Source organism: Dipodomys spectabilis, unplaced genomic scaffold, assembly GCF_019054845.1.
Source record: "Dipodomys spectabilis isolate Male_0828 unplaced genomic scaffold, ASM1905484v1 ptg000002l, whole genome shotgun sequence".
In the NCBI taxonomy this organism is placed as follows: Eukaryota; Metazoa; Chordata; class Mammalia; order Rodentia; family Heteromyidae; genus Dipodomys; species Dipodomys spectabilis.
In genome coordinates, this window is record NW_024870679.1 from 33164189 (window position 1) to 33183541 (window position 19353).

General features: G+C 36.1%; 1 protein-coding gene across 7 annotated transcripts; it reads left to right on the forward strand.

Moving 5' to 3' along the window:
• The first annotated feature begins 949 nt into the window (after positions 1 to 949).
• On the forward strand, positions 950 to 19234 carry Zranb2 (zinc finger RANBP2-type containing 2). Of its 7 annotated transcripts, none has more exons than XR_006148250.1 (11): positions 950 to 1073; positions 3886 to 3938; positions 4032 to 4140; positions 5342 to 5424; positions 10502 to 10578; positions 10734 to 10868; positions 12545 to 12708; positions 13695 to 13781; positions 15481 to 15639; positions 17446 to 17618; positions 18065 to 19234. XR_006148250.1 is itself a non-coding variant. In XM_042685544.1 (11 exons), the coding sequence occupies exons 1-10, from the start codon at positions 1018 to 1020 to the stop codon at positions 16891 to 16893; spliced, it is 957 nt and encodes a 318-aa protein (XP_042541478.1). In that variant the 5' UTR covers positions 950 to 1017; the 3' UTR covers positions 16894 to 16934; positions 17446 to 17531. The 7 variants fall into 7 exon arrangements, 6 of the variants coding, with proteins under 6 accessions (XP_042541478.1, XP_042541464.1, XP_042541489.1 ...); XM_042685544.1 differs by lacking the exon at positions 18065 to 19234 and adding an exon at positions 16860 to 16934 and having other exon boundaries at positions 17446 to 17531; XM_042685530.1 differs by having other exon boundaries at positions 17446 to 19234.
• Positions 19235 to 19353: the final 119 nt, after the last annotated feature.

Below are 19353 nucleotides of genomic sequence, written 5' to 3' on the forward strand. Positions count from 1 at the left end.
CAATACTAAGAGATTTCAAAAATCAGTATTCTTAGGAATATTTGGGGGAATAATTTAATAATATGTGTTGAAATTGGCAAACTATTGTTCTGAAGTGTCTGTAAAGTTACTGAAATGTGAGGCTGGGAATGCAGCTTCGTGGTAGAATGCGTGCCTAGCATGCATCAAGCCCTGGGTTCTATTCCTCAGTACCACGTAAACAGACAAAACCAGCAGGGGCACTGTGGCTCAAGTGGTAGAGTGCTGGCCTTGATCAAAACCTCAGGGACAATGCAGTTGCCAGGCCCTCAGTTCAAGCCTCAGAACTGGCAAAAAAAAAAGTAAAATAAAAAGTTACTGAAATGTGAAGAGATTTAATCAAATGCACCGTGTTCATAAACTGCTTTACTGAATGGCAACTCTTCTGCACAACTACTTAAATAGATTTTTAAGTTAAAAAAATAAAATTCCTTCCCCCAATGGAAATAAATGCACATTATATGATGATGTCTAAAGAAACACATCAATGTCGGGGGGGGGGGGGGGGGGGGACTGGGTCCTCCACCCTCTCTTAAGTAACTTCCACAACTTGGACCAGCCCATGCTAGCCGACCCCAGAACGCACGCTGGGCGACCTGTCCTTCCTAGTTTCCACTTCCGCCGCCATTCCTCTAGCTCCGCCCACCTGAGCGGAAGGACTTTCCTTTAGGGGTCCTCCCGCCTGTAGGGGGCTCTCCGAAAATTCTAGTGCCACGAAGGCCGCCGGTGTAGGCTGTCCCAACGACGCCTGTTCAGTTGCTCTTAGAAAAGACGTTTATACTATAACTTTGGGGCCAGGAAACAATCTCCCTGACATCTCAGCCTGGAGAGTAACGTTCCAATCAGCGCGGGTCTCAAGGGCCGGATTGTCAAACCCCGAGGCGGTGTTGGGCGGGAATCAGGCAGGACGAGGGCAGCCCCGAGGAGGAGAAAGCCCCCAACCCGCTTCCTCCGGTGAAGACGTAGCTGCGGGTGGCGGCGGTAGTAGCGGCGTCCAAGATGTCGACCAAAAATTTCCGAGTCAGTGACGGGGACTGGATTTGCCCTGACAAAAAGTGAGTCTAAGAAGGGCGCCGGGCTGGGACTGGGTCTCCTGACGGAGCCTTGCGGAGGCTTCCCACCCGACCTTACTACTAGTGTGTGAGTCGTGTTTTTCCCCCTCCTCACGGGCGGGTGGAGGCGGCGAACTGCCGGCCGCGTCCGGGGCGGGAAGCGGCGGCCGCGCCTCTCCTGAGAGAAGGGGTCGCGGGCGGAGCGGGAGGCTTTGTGTCGGGTCTGGCGGCCGCGTCCCCTCGGCTGTGATTCATCCGAGGTGGCGTCGGACTCGTGGGGTGCTAGGCCGTCCCCCCCACTCGGGCCGGGCCTCTGCACACCGCCGCCCCGCCGCGGCCCGGGCCCGGCTTCGGCGACCCGGAAAGCCTGCCCGGTGGAGGCCGGCGCGCGGCCGGGCCTCCCACGTGACTTCGTCCTGGGAACTTTACAGATTGCCGTAGGCCAGGGTAGGGCCTTGTTTTCCCCGGCTGGGCCTTTTCCCTCCTGTCATTTCCCGTGTTTGGGTCCTTTTTAGGGGGAGTGGGTGGGGGGGGGGGGTCAGGTTTTTCCGTTGCTTATTCCTTTACCCTAATGCCTTTGGTTGGGGAAATTCGGACTGACTTTCTCTCTTTTCTCTTTCGCGCTGCGTTAATTTCTTCACAGGGAGTGGAGCTCTTTCCCCTCTTCAGGGCTTTGATTTTTTTTTTGCCTGCTCAGCCCTGGAGGTGCCTGAGCACGTGTCTGCCTTCTATTTATTTTTTAACATTGTTGCTCTTACTCAGTTGTCTGTCTGTCAGTCAGATCTTTCCAGGAAGGGTCAGCAGAGAGATGTAACTGTTTAGGAACAACCAAAGAGATGGTAGCCAAGCGCTGGTGGTGGCCCATGCCTATAAGTGATCTTAGCTGCTCGGGAGGCTGAGGTCCAAGGCTGGGGATTGGTTTAAAGCCAGCCCAGGCAGGAAAGTCTCTGACCTTTACTTTTCCAGTGAACCACACCAAAGCCAGAAGGAGTTGTGGAAATGGTGGAATGCTAGCCCTGAATGAAAAAGCTAAGGGACAGCTTTCTGGCCCTGATTTCAAGCCCCAGTCAGTACCAGCACCAAAAAACAAACCAACCCACTTGTTCCTAGCCACAGATTGACTGAAGAGCAAAAATTAGAACTCAGTTCTCTTGTTTTTTTGGACCACCTCTTTTTAAGTATTTCATCTTTACCAAAAAAGGAGAATTGCTGTTTTACAACGAACACATGAAAAGTAATATGAATCGTGTATGTAGAGCAGAGAAACTAATCGATATCTATTAATAGTAGGTAGCTGTTAGGTAGATGTTATTCATATTGACAGGTAGCTGTTATTGATGTTGTTAGCCTTGATAGCTATTAATGGTTCTTCAATATTAGGACTATGAAAAAAGTTGATTGAATATAAATTATGCCGGGAATATAATTTTTGTAAGTGGAATGACACTTAAAAACCCTAGAACAGCTTTTGACTGCATTAGTGGTCACCTGTAGAACAATGTGCTATATTCTCAGTAAAGAATATTATATATATTCCTTTGTGAGATACAAGTGGCTCATTCTTGCAATCCTGACTACTCAGGAGGTTCAGATCTGAGTATCATAGTTCAAAATCAGCAAAGCAGGAAAGTGGAGTAGGCACTTACCTCCAATTAACCATCAAAAAAGCCAAAAGTGTTGCTGTGGCTTAAGTGCTGTGGCAAAAAAGCTCAAGGACAGTGCCCAGCATCTGATTTCAAGCCCTATACCTGACACAAAAACAAAACAAAGAATGCTGTGTTCTTAATAGCACATCTAAACATTTGTGATAGCACTTTTTTTAAAATTGTTATTATAAAGGTGATGTACGGAGGGGTTGCAGTTAACGTAAATCAGATAAAGAATACATTTCTTTTTGGGCAATGTCACCCCTTCACTTAGTCTTAAGGTAACACTCATAAAGAGTGAAATGCATGAAGTCTTGTGCAATTCAATTAATTTAAAAAATAAAATATTACATCTTGACATGTATAAATCCAAGGCCTACTAGGGTCATAAGAAATACTTTTTTAGGGTAAAAAAACAAAAACTAAAATTACTTAGACTGATTTAGTTTAGTTCTGTACATTATAAGTGTATTTTTAAAAATTTAAGCATTACATGTCATTAGAACATTTAACACATTTTACTTTAGTAGTTTTTAAATATAAAGCTAAAGACATCCTGTCTTAACCCCATTCCTTATTGGTTTGATTGTTGAGCTATTTTTCTCTCCATCTCAAGTTTGATACCCCATAAAACTGAATTTCATTATTATTGTATATGTTTCTAGTTAATACAACCTTTCTTCTTTACTTTGCTGCCTTTCGTCCTATTACAAAAGAACATTTTATCAGGATCTATGAAGCCCTTTATCCCTCATCCCCCCCCCCAACCCATTGATTCACCTGTAGAATTTTATGTTTCTTATGAAAACATCACATTATCACATATATTTTCTTTCCTATACTGACAATGATTTGGGTCTTTTACTTTTTTTAAACTCACTCATGTCTTGAACTTCCAAGGGTTTCCATTATTAATGATATAATATGAAGATAGCATGGCACAATCGATAAATGACTTAATCAAGGTCGCATAACAAATGCATTTAAGATTGGACTTTTTGGTCTTGGATTTGTGATTCACAATTCATTTTTTTCTATTAGATTTTCTGTAATTATAATGTTAACATTATTATGACTCAAATTAATTAGAAGCACTTATATTCCAGACACGTAGTGAGGACATGTGAAAATGTATACATTTTAAGGTTCTTTCTATATTTTATTTTCAGATGTGGAAATGTAAACTTTGCCAGAAGAACCAGCTGTAATCGATGCGGTCGGGGTAAGTTCTTAATGAAGAGTCTAGTAATACTTTATATATAGATTGCTTCTTTACTTTTGCCAGATTTATATTGTATTATTTTTCTGTTTTCAGAAAAAACAACTGAGGCCAAGATGATGAAAGCTGGGGGCACAGAAATAGGAAAGACACTTGCAGAAAAGAGCCGAGGCCTATTTAGTGCTAATGACTGGCAATGTAAAACGTATGTGGTTCAAATTGTCCATTCTTCCAATAATATATCCAGCCATTAGTTATTATAGATTCTTACCACATTGTCAAACCAGTATATCTTTTCAAATCAAAGGTCTGTTGATAGTTACTCACTCTTCATGTCATATTTGTGTAATTAAAAGAAATTTTAGATTCTTTTGTTTGTATCTTTCAAAGGTCTTGTTATTATGATAGAGATTATATCTACCAGTAAATGAATGTTTATGTGTTAGCTAATACAGAAGGGGTGAACGACATTATACAGATACATACCCAGCCTGACTTCCCTGTTGACACATTTCAGAAACTTTTAGCCTCTGTCATTAATGTGAAGTACATAACAAAATTGATTTGGTCTTGTTTATAAAATAACTAAAATAGTAAGTTACTGGTCATGAAATGCCATTCCTAATTAGGTAGTTTTTATTTCTTTTTTTTTCTTTTTTTTGGGAGGGGGGGGTCCGGTCGTGGGGCCTGAACTCTGGGCCTGGCCGCTGTCCCTCAGCTCTTCAGCTCAAGGCTAGCACTCTACCACTTGAGCCACAGTGCCACTTCTGGCTTTTTTCTTTTTGCTTATGTGGTGCTGAGGAATCGAACCCAGGGCCTCATGCATGCAAGGCAAGCACTCTACCACGAGCCACCTTCCCAGCCCCTGTAGTTTTTATTCTTAAGTAAATTTACTTCTGCACTGATTTTTCTAACATCTTTTCTATGATGCAGATGAATCCTATATAAAAGAGCACTGAATCAGGGAATTGTCTTATATAAACCTTCATCCTTTAAAATTTGTGTTTTTATAACTTATTTAATTCACAGGATTTGGTATATTAATGGAATTTAGTACTTAAAACTGATTCCTTGATGCAAGAGAATATTTTAAGAATATCAATAAAATTTTATTTCAGATGAATTCAGAGACTGAAAAGTGGTAGGAAGTTTAAGGTAATATTTCTTTCCTAAGGTGGCAAAATCTGAAGTTACTATGTATAGTTAGTTTCTCAAAATCACAAAGGCATTTTATATACTGAATAGATTTTGTTCTCTGCCTAAGTGGTTCAGTCAATTGTTGGAACCTACATTCTCATTTCCATTATCCTTGATATTACAATGATTTTATCTTGAGAATCTAGGATGTCTAATAATATTTTTCTAATTATTATGGCTTTCTGATCTGGTATTTCTCTTTGCTTTAGTTGCAGTAATGTGAATTGGGCTAGAAGATCAGAGTGTAACATGTGTAATACTCCAAAGTATGCTAAATTAGAAGAAAGAACAGGTAAGATAAAACCAAATGATTTTCAAAAAGAACTAAAGATTGTGTTTTGGGGTTGTGCGTGTGTGTGTGTGTGTGTGTGTGTGTGTGTGTGTGTGTGTGTGTGTGTGTGTGTGTGTGTGTTTCCAGCAAGGCAAAATTTACTTCTATGCAGAAGGGCTTGCCTTTGAAAACCAAGCAGTTTTAATTAACTTAGTTATACAGAGGGTAACTTCGTTGTTGCATTTCTATATAGGTTTACAATGTTATGATCAGTCTCACTCAGATCACTTCCTCCCTCCTTTCCCAATACAATTTAGACAGGTTTCTTTGTCCAATTTTCAAAGTTGCAGACAGTCTCAACCATATTCAAAATACATTTCAAAATTCTTCACCCTCTATTCTTTTTTTCTTTCCCTCAGTCTTTTCCTAAGATGTCCCTTAGTTGTATTCAGGTTCTGTGTTCATATACAAATATCTGAATCTATAAATTGGCATATTAGTGTATGTATGTGAGTATGTATGTCTTTTATGTTTTAACTTCCATCAGTGAATGATACATTTTGTTTTCTTCCATAAGTGGATGATAAATTTTGTTTTCTGAGCTTGGTTTGTCTCAGCATGATAACCGCCAGTTACATTAATTTTCCTGCATATGACATGATTGAAATATTTTATCTTCTTGAAAAGTCATAGTAATAATGGAGAGTTCTATTTTATTTTTTGGTCAGTCACAGAGCTCTCTCTGAGCTTTTCTGCTTAAGGATAGTGCTCTATCACTTTGGTTTTCCGGTGGTTAATTAGAGATAAGAGTCCCACAGACTTTCCTGCCCAGGCTGGCTTTGAACCATGATCCTTAGGTTCTCAGCCTCTTGTGTATCTAGGATTACAGGCGTGAGCTAACAGCACCCAGGCCCCCCCTTTTTTTCCTGCTAGATACTTTAACTTAGTATCTGAACTCTACCACTTGGACCACAGCAATACTTCCAGATTGTTGGTAATTAACTCAAGAAGAGTTCTGCAAACCTCAGATCTCAGCCTCCTAAGTAGCTTAGATTATATATGCAAGCCCCCAGTACCTGGCTACCCTTAAATTTTATAAAAGATTACAGTGTTAGGGATCCCTTTCCTAACAAAGATGCGAGTAATACCATTTATTTGATACCCTAGTGTAACAAAAAGGACAAACCTTTATTTAGTTTTTCTCTAAATTCTAGGCAGTAATAGTTATGTGTTAGACTCACCTGAAAAACTTTAAAATACAGATTCCCAAGCATAGAACTATGAAATCTTTCCAGGTAGGTTAACTGTCAAAATCTTTGCAGGTGAGTCCCAAAAGCCTGTAGAGTATTTCAATGGTGTTTGGTAACTATTGGCTTAAATAACGTTCTTGTGTGTTGTCAATGTTGAAATTAAAATAACAGATAAAATCTAATTTTCCTATTAATCTCTTAACTGCTTATATTTTACATAATCAAAGTTGGTAGTGAACTACTTGTCTGGCTTCATTTTCTTAATTTCAGATTACCTTCATAGACTATTTGGTTTCTGGGGATTATGAGCCCATTGATGAATTTTGTAGGCCCTACCACTTTTAGACTTTAAGAGTTTTAATGGCTTTCCAACCTTTATATTCTGTCTCATTCTCAGGAAGTAATTTTGACTTTGGACTGTGAGGATAAAAAGGGCTGTTCATTTTTATTCTTTCATTTCTCCGTGGTCTGCCTTTTGTTATTGTCTCCTTTGTAAATTGATGTCTTCAGTTCAAACTTGAGTGACCTATGTTTACAACTGTTTCAATATAGCTGTGTAATGTTAACTTCACTATATTCTAACCCAGGTTCATGATTTTCCCCCACCAGGACATGGACCTCTTCCAACTATCTCTTTTTGTTTGATTGGTTTTATTCCCCCTAAACTGATGAGTTTTTGTTTTTGTTTTTGTGGGTTTTTTTGTAAAAACGCTTTTGAATACTTTAAAGATTGAATCCAAAATTTTGGAGTTTTTAAAATTTATAGAAGCTGTAATCACAAACTGGTTGGTAGGTAGTTTGTTTGATGCCTTCTCATTTTGCTCAGTCATTATCTTTGCATCATTCTGGTGTCCTGAACTTAGCTGGCTACACTATTTGTCTTGGCTGGTAACAGCTGAAGGTATCAAGTAACTTTTATCTAAGGTTCATGTGACCATAGGACACTGAGAATAAACAGAATCTTAATGCACACCCTCTGGGAAAGATTACTGACTATTGCATAATGCCGTAACATTGTGCAGTAACTTACCTCTCCATTATCCTGTCTTGGAATTTATAGTTCAGTTTATATCTGCTTTTTTAAAAATTTATAACCACTGAGACTGACTTCATGGAAGCAGTCTTAATATAATGGAATTGTTCAGAAATTGAATTCATTGTTCAGAAAATAGAATCAAAATTTCCAACTAGTTCTTTAAACTCATCCTCCCTTTTCCATTTTGTTTGCTTGTTTTAGCTAAACTGTAGCCAAAAGCTTTTTAAAGAAATTGAAATTCTCATAGCTGGGCGCCGGTGACTCACACCTGTAATCCTAACTACTCAGGAGGCTGAGATCTGAGGATCATGGTTCAAAGCCAGCCCAGGCAGGAAAGTCTGTGAGACTCTTATCTCCAATAAACCACTAGAAAAACCGGAAGTGGCACTGTGGCTCAAGTGGTAGCACGCTTGCCTTGAGCTGAAGAGCTGAGGGACAGTGCCCAGGCCCAGAGTTCAAGCCCCACGACCAACAAAAAAAAAAAAGAAAGAAAATGAAATTCTCTAAATGTTACCATAATTATGTTCTATATTCATTGAAAAATATTACCCAGTGTGCGTTGTGCTTGGTTACATGGGTGGAAAAAAATAAATACATATAGCCAAGGCCACTGAAGTCTTCTTTGAGAAAGCTGTGTTTAAGCAAGATTTTGAAAGATGAGTTACTAAATAATGATTTGATGAAAAAAATTGAAATAGGAACAAATAACCCTTTTGGAAACTCAGTTAAAGAATTCCTAGTTAGCTCCAGAAAACAAAAAAGATACATGCAGCAACTACGTATAGCATAGAAAACAGATTATAGTTAAAATAGATATTTAGTTACAGGAATAATAGGATTCCAGTTTTCTCAAAGATCTGTAGAAATTATTGCAGTATAGCGATGACAAAAAAGCAAACCGTTTTACAGTTGCAAAAACAATGAATGCAATACCATATCTTTAATAAACCAATTCTTCAGTATAAATGGTATACTGCATGTGTAGGGGAAAATGAATTGAATTTGTTGTCAGCTTCTCTTCAGTAGTCTGTGTGACTACTGTTGTGTTAAAACAATGGTTTTACTTATGTATCCTTACAAAATTACCTACATAAATTATAGATCACTCTCTAATCGTCTAATTTATCGTCTAGGTTATTTCATCTTTTTAAATGATATATTACTAAATGTAAGCATGAAACTTGCTCACATTCTACATTATGAAACTACACTGTTCAGGTTAATAAATGTTTCTATCTGGACAACATAGATTTTTTTTTTTTAATTTAATCATAGCCTACTTGTAAGTATTTTAAAGTTTTCACTAATCTAAAATGCAATGGAGTCACCACCAGTGGCTCATACGTGTAATCCTAGCTACTTAGAAGGCTGAGGCCTGAGGTTAGTGGTTCCAAGCCAGCCCAGGTAGAAAAGTCCATGAGACTCTTATTTCTAGTTAACCACCCAGAAAAAGTGAGTAGTGGAGCTGTGGCTCAAGTGGTAGAACACTAGCCTTGAACGAAAAAACTTGGATAGCATGCCCAGGCCCCAGATTCAAGCCCAAGGATAGGCATTCATGCACATGAATGCAGTTTAGGAAAGGGAAGGATGTGTTAATGTAATTATTTTCAGAAAGTGAAACATGAAACATTTTTAAAATTTCTATTTTTGGCAAGTTTAAAATTTTTCTTGAAGTCTTCATGTTAGGAATCACTAGCTTTGTATTGGTATTACCTTAAAATATATGATTTGCTTGCTATGTTAAAGAACCTGACTGACTTTTAACCAGGCAGTAAGAAACAGTTGCCATTCAAACCAAATAAACCAAGACCAAAGGGTAGCCCTATATCGTTAAATTTGCCTGTATACTATGTTGGAAATGAACTATGTAACTTGGGAGGCAGGAAAGTTGGAAGAGGAAAGTCTGGGAGAGAATGAGAGAAGGAGTGACACTGTTCGAAAGGAAATGTACTCATGACATGACTTATATAACTAACCCTTCTGATGTAACTCTACATCACCTTTAGAATAAATTTTAAATTTTTTCAAAAAACTAATGAAGTCATAAAGAATATAAAAATATAAATTTGCGGGGCTGGGAAGGTGGCTCAGTGGTAGAGTGCTTGCCTTGCAATGCATGAGGCCCTGGGTTCAATTCCCCAGCACCACATAAGCAAAAAGAAAAAAGCTGGAAGTGGTGCTGTGGCTCAAGTGGTAGAGTGCTAGCCTTGAGCTGAAGAGCTGAGGGACAGCACCCAGGCCCAGAGTTCAGGCCCCACAACTGGACCCAAAAAAAAAAAAATATATATATATATATATATATATATATATATATATATATATATATATATATATATATATAAATTTGCCTGTATCGTTACAATTTTCCAAGTTCTAATTAACTTAGCAAAGTTTAAGTTTACCAAAAGATTTCAGGCTACCTACAACTGGTAAACAGGAAATTTAATTTGTGTTTTTTTTCTAAACTTAGTTTACCCAGACAAATTCTGATAAGACATGAAAGGTGTTTTTTTGTAATTATCAAAACAAAACATGGTTGTTATAATAGAGGTTTAAATAAGTTGGCTGTTTTCTGCTCATATCTTCTATGAATGATCTGTGATACAGCAAATTTTGGAATTGAGAAGAGTTACACAGTCTTGACTTTCTAAGATAATTGACTTTGAATTTATTCCCTATAGTGAATTTTAACTTTTAAAAGACAATAGTTGGATAGAAAGCTGCTGTTTAGATTTTCTCTGTTTGGAAGTGATAATGAGATGATTTTGTTACTCTGAAGATCTGTGAAAATAATTTATGCCCTTTTTTGAAGGATATGGTGGTGGTTTTAATGAAAGAGAAAATGTTGAATATATAGAAAGAGAAGAATCAGATGGAGAATATGATGAGGTAAGTTCTACTTAGGTGTATAAACAATATAAATTATGGAAATATTAGAAAATATTCTATGTGCAAAGGAATATTTTTAAATAACTTTTGTTAAGTACAATAGTACTAATGCATTTTCAGCCTACAGAAATAATTTTGAAATTGTTTCTCTGTAGTTTGGACGTAAAAAGAAAAAATATAGAGGGAAAGCAGTTGGTCCTGCATCTATATTAAAGGAAGTAGAAGATAAAGAATCAGAGGGAGAAGAAGAGGATGAGGATGAAGATCTTTCTAAATATAAATTAGATGAGGTAAGCAATATTTTATTTACTTGTCTTGAACTGTTACATAATATGAATGCTTTTGGCAGCTTTGGACCTTGGTAAAGTTATATTCTTAAAATATTATGAACTTGACTTTTCTGAATACAGTTTTTGCTTTGAAGATATAATGGTGACTAAGACAAAACCATCCTTCTCACTAAATTTTAGAGGAGGGCAGATGTAAATGAACAAGATAATTTCCATACTGGTCGTGTCAGGAAGACACAGTGGATCTAATGGATAATAAAAAAAGATGTTTTGGTTCCACTGGGCAAATTCTGAGATGAAATCTGAACTGAGAATTGAGTGGTAAGAATAGCTAGAGAAAGAAGCTGGGGTGAAAGCACATTCAGGCAGAAAATTAAATGGAAATAACCCAGCAATGTTTTTAAAAAATTCAGCCGGGCGCCCGTGGTTCACACCTGTAATCCTAGCTACTCAGGAGGCTGAGATCTGAGGATCATAGTTCAAAGCCAGCCCATGCAGGAAAGTCCATGAGACTCTGATCTCCAATAAACCATTAGAAAACTGGAAATGACGGCTGTGGCTCAAGCAGTAGAGCACTCGCCTTGAGCTGAAGAGCTGAGGGATAGCGCCCAAGCCCAGAGTTCAAGCCCCATGAGCAACCAAAAAAAAAAGATTCATATAAATAGGCCACTGTAGCTAGATCAATGTGGAAAGAGTAATAAGGAATTAATTCACCCTAGTCTGGTAATGTTTGTTCTATAGGACTTGATTGTAAATTTTATAGTCTTTTTCTAGAGATACAAATCTAGCATTCTTTGGAATCTGACCTTAAGAGGCAGAATAGTTTTCCAGAGTTGGAGAGACCAACTAAGAGCTTAATGTGGGAGACAAAAGAACATGAGTCGTGTGTGTGTGTGTGTGTGTGTGTGTGTGTGTGTGTGTGTGTGTGTGTGTGTGTGTGTGTGTGTGTGTGTGTGTGTGTGTGTGTGTGTGTGTGTGTTGAAACATTGAATTCAGGGCCTCAAGAGCTCACTGGATTTGCTATTACTCTCCTATTTTGAGCCACTTCACCCGTCACCATTTGGCTAGTTAATTGGAGGTAAAATCTTAAGATTCCCAGGCTCTCTGCCTGGGAACAGAAAGTTAGGGCATTGTACTCTGTCCTCTGGGTCTCACCCTCCTGAGTAGCTAAGATTACAGGCATGAGGCATTAGCATCCACCTGAGGCTGAGGCTCAGCAGCTTTTAAGGAGGACAAATTGAAAGGGAGTGTTTGCATATCCTTGGGGAGGTGGTAGGTCTTAGGATTTGAATTATGGGCCTAGGCACTATCCCTGAGCTGCTCAAGGCTAGCAGTCTACCATTTGAGCTATAGCTCCACTTCCAGCTTTTTTGGTAATTGACAGACTCCTAAGCAACTACATGCCTAAGCCACTAACACCCAGCAGAATTTAAATTCTTGACAGCTATCTTGCAGTACATTATAGTAGGAAGAATGGAAAGGAGTACAACTCAAGGTAGTTATCAAGTGTGTATAACTATGGAGAAATTTAATAGATGAATTATAGAATTGAGAGTCAATTTGCTTGGAGCTGTTAAATACATCCATATGAAAATAACTAGTATACAGACCAGTTTGTTTTTTTCTGGTAGGTGACATTAATAGCTAATTATGTAAATGTAATTGAATTTTATTAGGATGAGGATGAAGATGATGCTGATCTCTCAAAATATAATCTTGATGCCAGTGAAGAAGAAGATAGTAATAAAAAGAAATCTAATAGACGAAGTCGCTCAAAGTCTCGATCTTCACGATCTTCATCACGCTCATCCTCCCCCTCAAGTTCAAGGTCTAGGTCCAGGTAAACGGGTACAGGTCAAGGGTAACATCAGTCAAAATGTCAGTATCTAACTTCTTTACTTATAATTTCTTTTAACTAAATAAGCTTTTCTTTGTATTTTAAACATTAGTAAAGTCATCTTTTGAAAGACTTCATTTTGGTATCATGTAGTTATGTCTGTTTTCAAAAATGCAAAATGTGAAACTTCTTTATCCTACTTTAGCATAACATTTACTAGAACAAACAAATTTTACGTATAGTTGTTTAGTTACTTAGTTCACATTAAGACATTTTTTAGTTAATGATAGGGAGAATTCAGTATGTTAAAGTAACAAATTCATCAGTACTTGTTCTTTTACGTAATGCTAATTTGGAATTCCCAGAAATAAGTAGAGCATTGAATTGATGTTGGATTTGAATATTCTTTTATAGTGTAAAATACATATTATCTGTGATTTTATAGTTAACATTAATTATAAATATTAGTTGAGAAAACTGAGTCTTAGAATTCAAATAGGGCATCTCGCATTGTCCCATATTTTCCTGTATGTTTTCCTTTAAGCAGTGTGTTCTGAGTAAATAGAAAAACAGAGATCAGATGTACACCTCAACATTTAAAGCTCAATGCTAGCTAGATAGTAAGGAAATAAGTTTATACATGAAGATGGTAAGAACATTCCAAAGAATTTATCTTCCTGGATATGTTAGTGCTAGGTGACTTCTAATGAATTATTGGTGAATATAAAGTATTCATTGTCTAATAAACCAATAGGGCTCATTGTTTGCAATCTAGTGGTTTTAGAGTAATCAGGTTTGAAAAATGATAGCTAGTTTTTTCTTTAACTTTTTTATTATAACAGTAAAAAGATTAAGGTAATTTTATTTTGAAACTAATTTGCCTAGATACCTTTTTATATGAAAATGAACTCTGATTTTTTTTTTCACTGTTCATATCACAAAGCTCAATTAAATGGTCCTGGAAAAAAAATGATTCCATGTTGTTCCAGGTCCCGTTCAAGAAGTTCTTCCAGTTCGCAGTCAAGATCTCGTTCCACTTCCAGAGAACGTTCGAGATCTCGTGGGTCGAAATCAAGGTGAATGAGGTAGCAACTCTCTGGAAAACAGAGAGGAAAAATACTTAAAAGCTGCAGAAGGTGTTGCTGCTTCCCCCCACCCACCCACTTATTTTGCTTCTGTCAATTTTATTTTAGCCTTAGAAAACTAATGCACTTACCTTGGCTTAATTTTCTCACCATGAAATGTTTCCATTACCAGCAGTGTACCAAGACATTCCCATGATTGAATTAAGGTGACTACTTCGTGTTATAGAAGATTTGTTATTTTGGAGCTAGAATATGATAAATCAGAAGGTCTAGCCAAATAATAGCACTACAGCACTAGTATATTAAGATTTCTGTAGTAGAGGAAGAAAAATATTTCCCTGAAAACAGGATACTTACAGAAGGCGGATACTTAAAGAAACACCTTTGCCAATTGTATCAGATAAGATTTCTAGGGAGTGCTGTATACATTTCACTTCTCTGATTTTAAATGCCATTATAAGTTACGCTTGTAGGCTAGACACTTCTCTTAAAGCAAAAATAGTACATTAATTTCGTTATTATGTGGCCTCAGGCCTTGCTGTAAATTTTCATATTTAGTCAAAAATGTAGAGGGAAACAATTTCTAAAGAAATAAATGAAATACTAAGTTTTGCTCTCAACTTTTTTGAGTGAGTGTATTGATTAATACAGCATTTTACATAATTCCACTTACCAAAATTCACATTGAAGTTTGATAGTAGCCCTTACCTGTTAGGGAAACTGCAGTTTAGTCATACTAAAGATTATGTGCACGTTTGTATTAAGCCAATACAAATAGCAAATAATGTTTCAGTATGTATTAGTATTGTAGCCCTTTTATTACTTCTTAATTGAAAATTCTTAAGTTTTGGTATTTTCTTTGAGAACCAGTCATTTAGATGTGCAGAATAGCCTTCGTATTCTAAGTATTTTTAATTGCTTATAACTTTCCAAAGAATTCTCCTTTTGGGCTTTCTGCTTTATTAAGCCCAAAGGTGAATTTTTTGGGAAGTTTGAGCTAAATTCCTTCAGCCAAAATATGTAAATGAAGAATATTTGCATTTAAATACTGCATATTTACTTCTACCTGAAACATGTGAATGTCAACACTTCATACTTCATGAATATTGATATTTCATGAAGATAAATATTGTGAATATGCAAGTTTAAAAGTAACTCATTTTTCTTTGAGTATTTAGCTATTTGCTTCACCTACAGTTCTTTCTTATTCCTATATTATATCCTTTATTTTTTTATAGCAGTGTAACTAATAAGTTGCAGAGTTCCACAGGGAATTATATTTTTGTTTCCCTGATTGTGTAGAAGATACATTTTTTTTCTCCCTGAATGGAAGAATGTAATTTCTAAAAATGAACTTACAGAATTTCAGTTACCTGCTGATTTTACTGTTTATGCATTTTAAATTGCAAACCATAAATAGAAAAAATTAAATTGTATGTTAGTACAGTAAGCCAGTTTTCAGTTACAAGGGTAAACACTTAGAATTTTTTCAGAGATTAAAATAATTTTATTTAAGTAGAATTTTTCATGGTTGATCCCGAAGTCTTCTGTTGAGTAAGCTGTAAGTATTCCTTCTTATAAAATTCTAATAGACATGAGTTCTTTTTTTTTTTTCTATTTTTGGAAATTGAATGATCATCTATATTTCTTCTTTTAATGAAATGTCTGATTTGTTTCTCAATCAATGAAGATCCAGCTCCAGATCCCACAGGGGCTCTTCTTCCCCACGAAAAAGATCTTATTCAAGTTCTTCATCTTCTCCTGAGAGGACCAGAAAGAGAAGTCGTTCTAGATCTTCTTCACCTGGTGATCGAAAAAAAAGACGAACAAGATCACGGTCACCCGAAAGGTTTGGGTTTCTGTAGAAATAAGAATGGGTGTTCTTAAGTGTATTTTATTTAATACATAAATTAAACTTCCTAGTCAAGAGTTAGATTTTTATCTCCTCTGTTCCTGTTTTAAATTAGATGTTTCATCTTTTTTAAGAATTGGATTGCTTTGTTTAGCCTCTTACCTGAATGGAGTTATTCATAAAAGGTATAGATCAAGCCATTCTCTGATCATATTATTGCTGAAATTTTTATTTCCATGTAATTATTATAGCCAACTCTCGGTTATTTTTGTCTTTTAAAGATTACAACTCAGAAGCTGTATGTTGAAATAATACTGAGATTGATTTTTATATATTTTATATGCTATTTTAAGTTAAATATAGTAGAAATTCTAGGCCATCTAATATTAACATTCAAGATCATTAGGACTCTGTCCTTATTTAAGTATGTATAAATACATTTCCTTAACATTGTTTTGTTCCCTTTGTAAGAATATTTTCCTTAATTGAAAATACATTTCTTATCTGCAGTCATAAGTCCATTTTTTCTTCTAGAGAAGGATCTCTTCTAGATTAATCTCTGTATATGTATATTTTATATATAATATTACATTTATTTACTTATTCATGTGGCTTGATCTAAGGGCCTCGGTCCAGACCTTTGGTCAACTTTTTCGCTCAAAGCTTGTGCTCTGTCACTGGAGCCATGCCTCCATTTATCACTGGAGGATTTGTCTGGCTAGACTAGTTCCAAACCTTATTCAGATCTCAGTCAACTGAGTAGGTAAGGCAGAACCACCAGTACCTAACAACATTTTTTAATTTTGATGGTTGTAATTGTAATATGTCAGTATTTTCTGCAACAGGCTTATACAGCTTAATTAGTTTTATCTCGCTTCTCCGTATCCAACTATATTATTTTGCTGGCTCATTTGTAATCTTGGCAAATTTTACACGCCCTTTTGACTTGCAAAAAATTTAGGATTATGAAACTCTAATAATGGATTATCTCATTCCTGCATGTACAGAATGATTTTATTTTGAAGTAGATACAAAGATTACACACAGTTAGACTTTGTTTTTGTGCATTTGTTTCTTTGTAAGAAAATTACTCTGTACTTGAGTGCAATTTATTCTGTTGCTTTCTTACCACTTCTGCAAATTTTTATCTTAGCCACATATAATCCCCTAGTTTTGTTGTCATCTAAACTTAATAAACATGTTCTCTATTCCATAAGCCAGGTGATTGGTGAAAACACTAAACAACCCTGAGCCCAGGGCCAACCCCTACGGAACACCACTACTTTACCCAGGTTGATATTCACTTATTCATATTAGCTGCATGAATATAACACTATAACTAATTGTACATTCATCTGTGTGATCAGATTTCCCAAATTTCATTATTTGTGAATATATTTTTCCATACACAGAAGCCTTGCTAAATCTGTTTTACATAAGGACTTACTGCACTTTTCTAAGTGTATCACTGATTGGTCTACACACTTCATTGCCAAGTTTATATGCCTTTGTTTTAGTTTATCTGTAACTATGCATTTTGCAAGGCTTTTCTTCATTGCCTTAAATAATTGAGAGGTGGCTATATTTTGAAAAGAATATATTTTTATATTGCAGAGTTTTAAAATTATACCATTATTGTGCTCACATGCAAAGTGTAAATAGCAGGTGATTTTATGTGTGTAAATTTGTTTTTAATTACGGTTTTTGCCAGCATCAAGGTTTTAACTTTTTTAAGTCATAAAGAACAGTGAAATCTAACTGTTGCTTACTGCATTGTTTGCTTTTTCTCATTATGTCTTCCAGGCACCACAGGTCATCTTCTGGATCATCCCATTCTGGTTCCCGTTCAAGTTCAAAAAAGAAATAGTGTATTAAAATTTACATCTTACAAAAAAAAATCCACTACAGTGCATGAAGCATATTTTTTAAGAAATTGATGTCTTACTTTGTCAGAAGTGCTAAATCTGCTAATAGAGGTGCATGCCTTTATTGATTTTTCAGAACAGAGCAGTACAACTGTGTTTATTTGTGAAAGTAAAAGTAAATTGCATTTTAAGCCATAATTTCCCCCAAGTAGATGCTCTATTCATTATTTTACAACCATTTGCTTCATTTAAAACCATAAGAATACTTTGTTTCCTGATTTAAATTCTGAGTACATCCTATCCTATTGCCTAAGGCAAGATTTTCTAAGTTAGTCTGAACTTATAGGCAGAACTAAACTACTTGGAAGCTAGGTTTGTCTGGCATACAGGCAGGACTAAACTAGTTGGAAACAACCTTATGTGGAGCTGGGAAAAGCCTATTTATGTTATTAACCTATGTCAGAATGGTTTTTAAGTTTTAGAGCTGCCAACTGAAACTTTATTTTAAATTCCCTATATTCAGGGTGCCTTAGCATCATTTTCTTTCTTTTATCCAGCTTTATACCAGTTTTGCACCACCATCTATAATGCAAAAACAAATTGTAGAAGGAGAATGGTTTTCCTTTCTGACCCATGGGGCAAGGAAGACCTAACAGTTCATCTGATATTGTCGACTGAAAACAACATCTTATTCAAAATGTTTATCTTAAAACTTTAAGAAGCTTTTATTGATAACCTTTAAAAGTCCAATTGTCAAATACAATAGGGTTGCAAAGGGTAAATCATAGTGAGCCGACTGAAGAACGCTTTTGAGGTGTACTTCTGGTGAAAGGCCAACGAAGACATTGTGAACTTAAGAGAATGTTTGCCATGTTTAATTTTCAATAAGCTTTGTAAAGTTTTTTTTTTTGTAATTACAAATGTTTATTTCTATACAATTTAATGAGCAAAACCCATTATTCGCTCAAAAAAAATTTATGGCTTAAAATGCTTTCAGTTTTAATTCTCAGAATTAGTATCTGGTCATTTGGACTCCATTTTGTTTTTCTGGCTTAAAAGTAGAAAGGTTTCTCTTAACAGTATCTTCAAAGACAATGCAAGGTAAGTATCTTAAGGGATATCAAAAATTGTGCTTGGGGGCTCTTTTTATGGGGTATTAATCTCCTTTTCTTGTTATTCCCCTCCCTGCTTAATATTGTCTGCTGCAATTTAAAGGCGTTTTACGGTGTTTGGTAGACAAACCAAAATGTTTTTTATTTTAAAGTGAGTGGTTTTTTTTTTTTCTCTTCACCTGATCTAAAGATGAAAAGATACGTAGAAATATTTTGATAATATTTTTACAACAAGCTTTCCCATGTTTTTATGTCTTAATTTTCCTTGCTACATGTATTGTAGGTTGCACAAGAATTTTTATTCTCTTGTAATTGTGCCTCAACTTTTTGAAAATCACCTTCTAAGTTGCCCAGGTGATCTTCTAAATGATACATGTTACATTGGTTTATTCTTGTGCTTTCTGTATTCAGATTTTTGGCTGTACTAAGCAAATGCAAGGTTCTAAATTTAGCTAATAGTTTACAGACAATTCAGATGATTATGATTTCATTTGGCTTAACTGAGTTGTACTAGTTCATTTCATAAGGAAATAATACTGTAGACAAATGTAAATAAAATCTGTGAGTCAAGCATCAAGTGGTGTTTGTTAGAAATAAACCATTTCTGAGCTGTGATTGGATGTTCATTTTTAAGCTAAGAACAGTTTTTCTTGATTTTTTTTTTAAGTGGTAGCTTTCTATATGAGTGGTTGGTTTAAAAGATTCCAAATGATCACTACAACCTTATGTGCTCT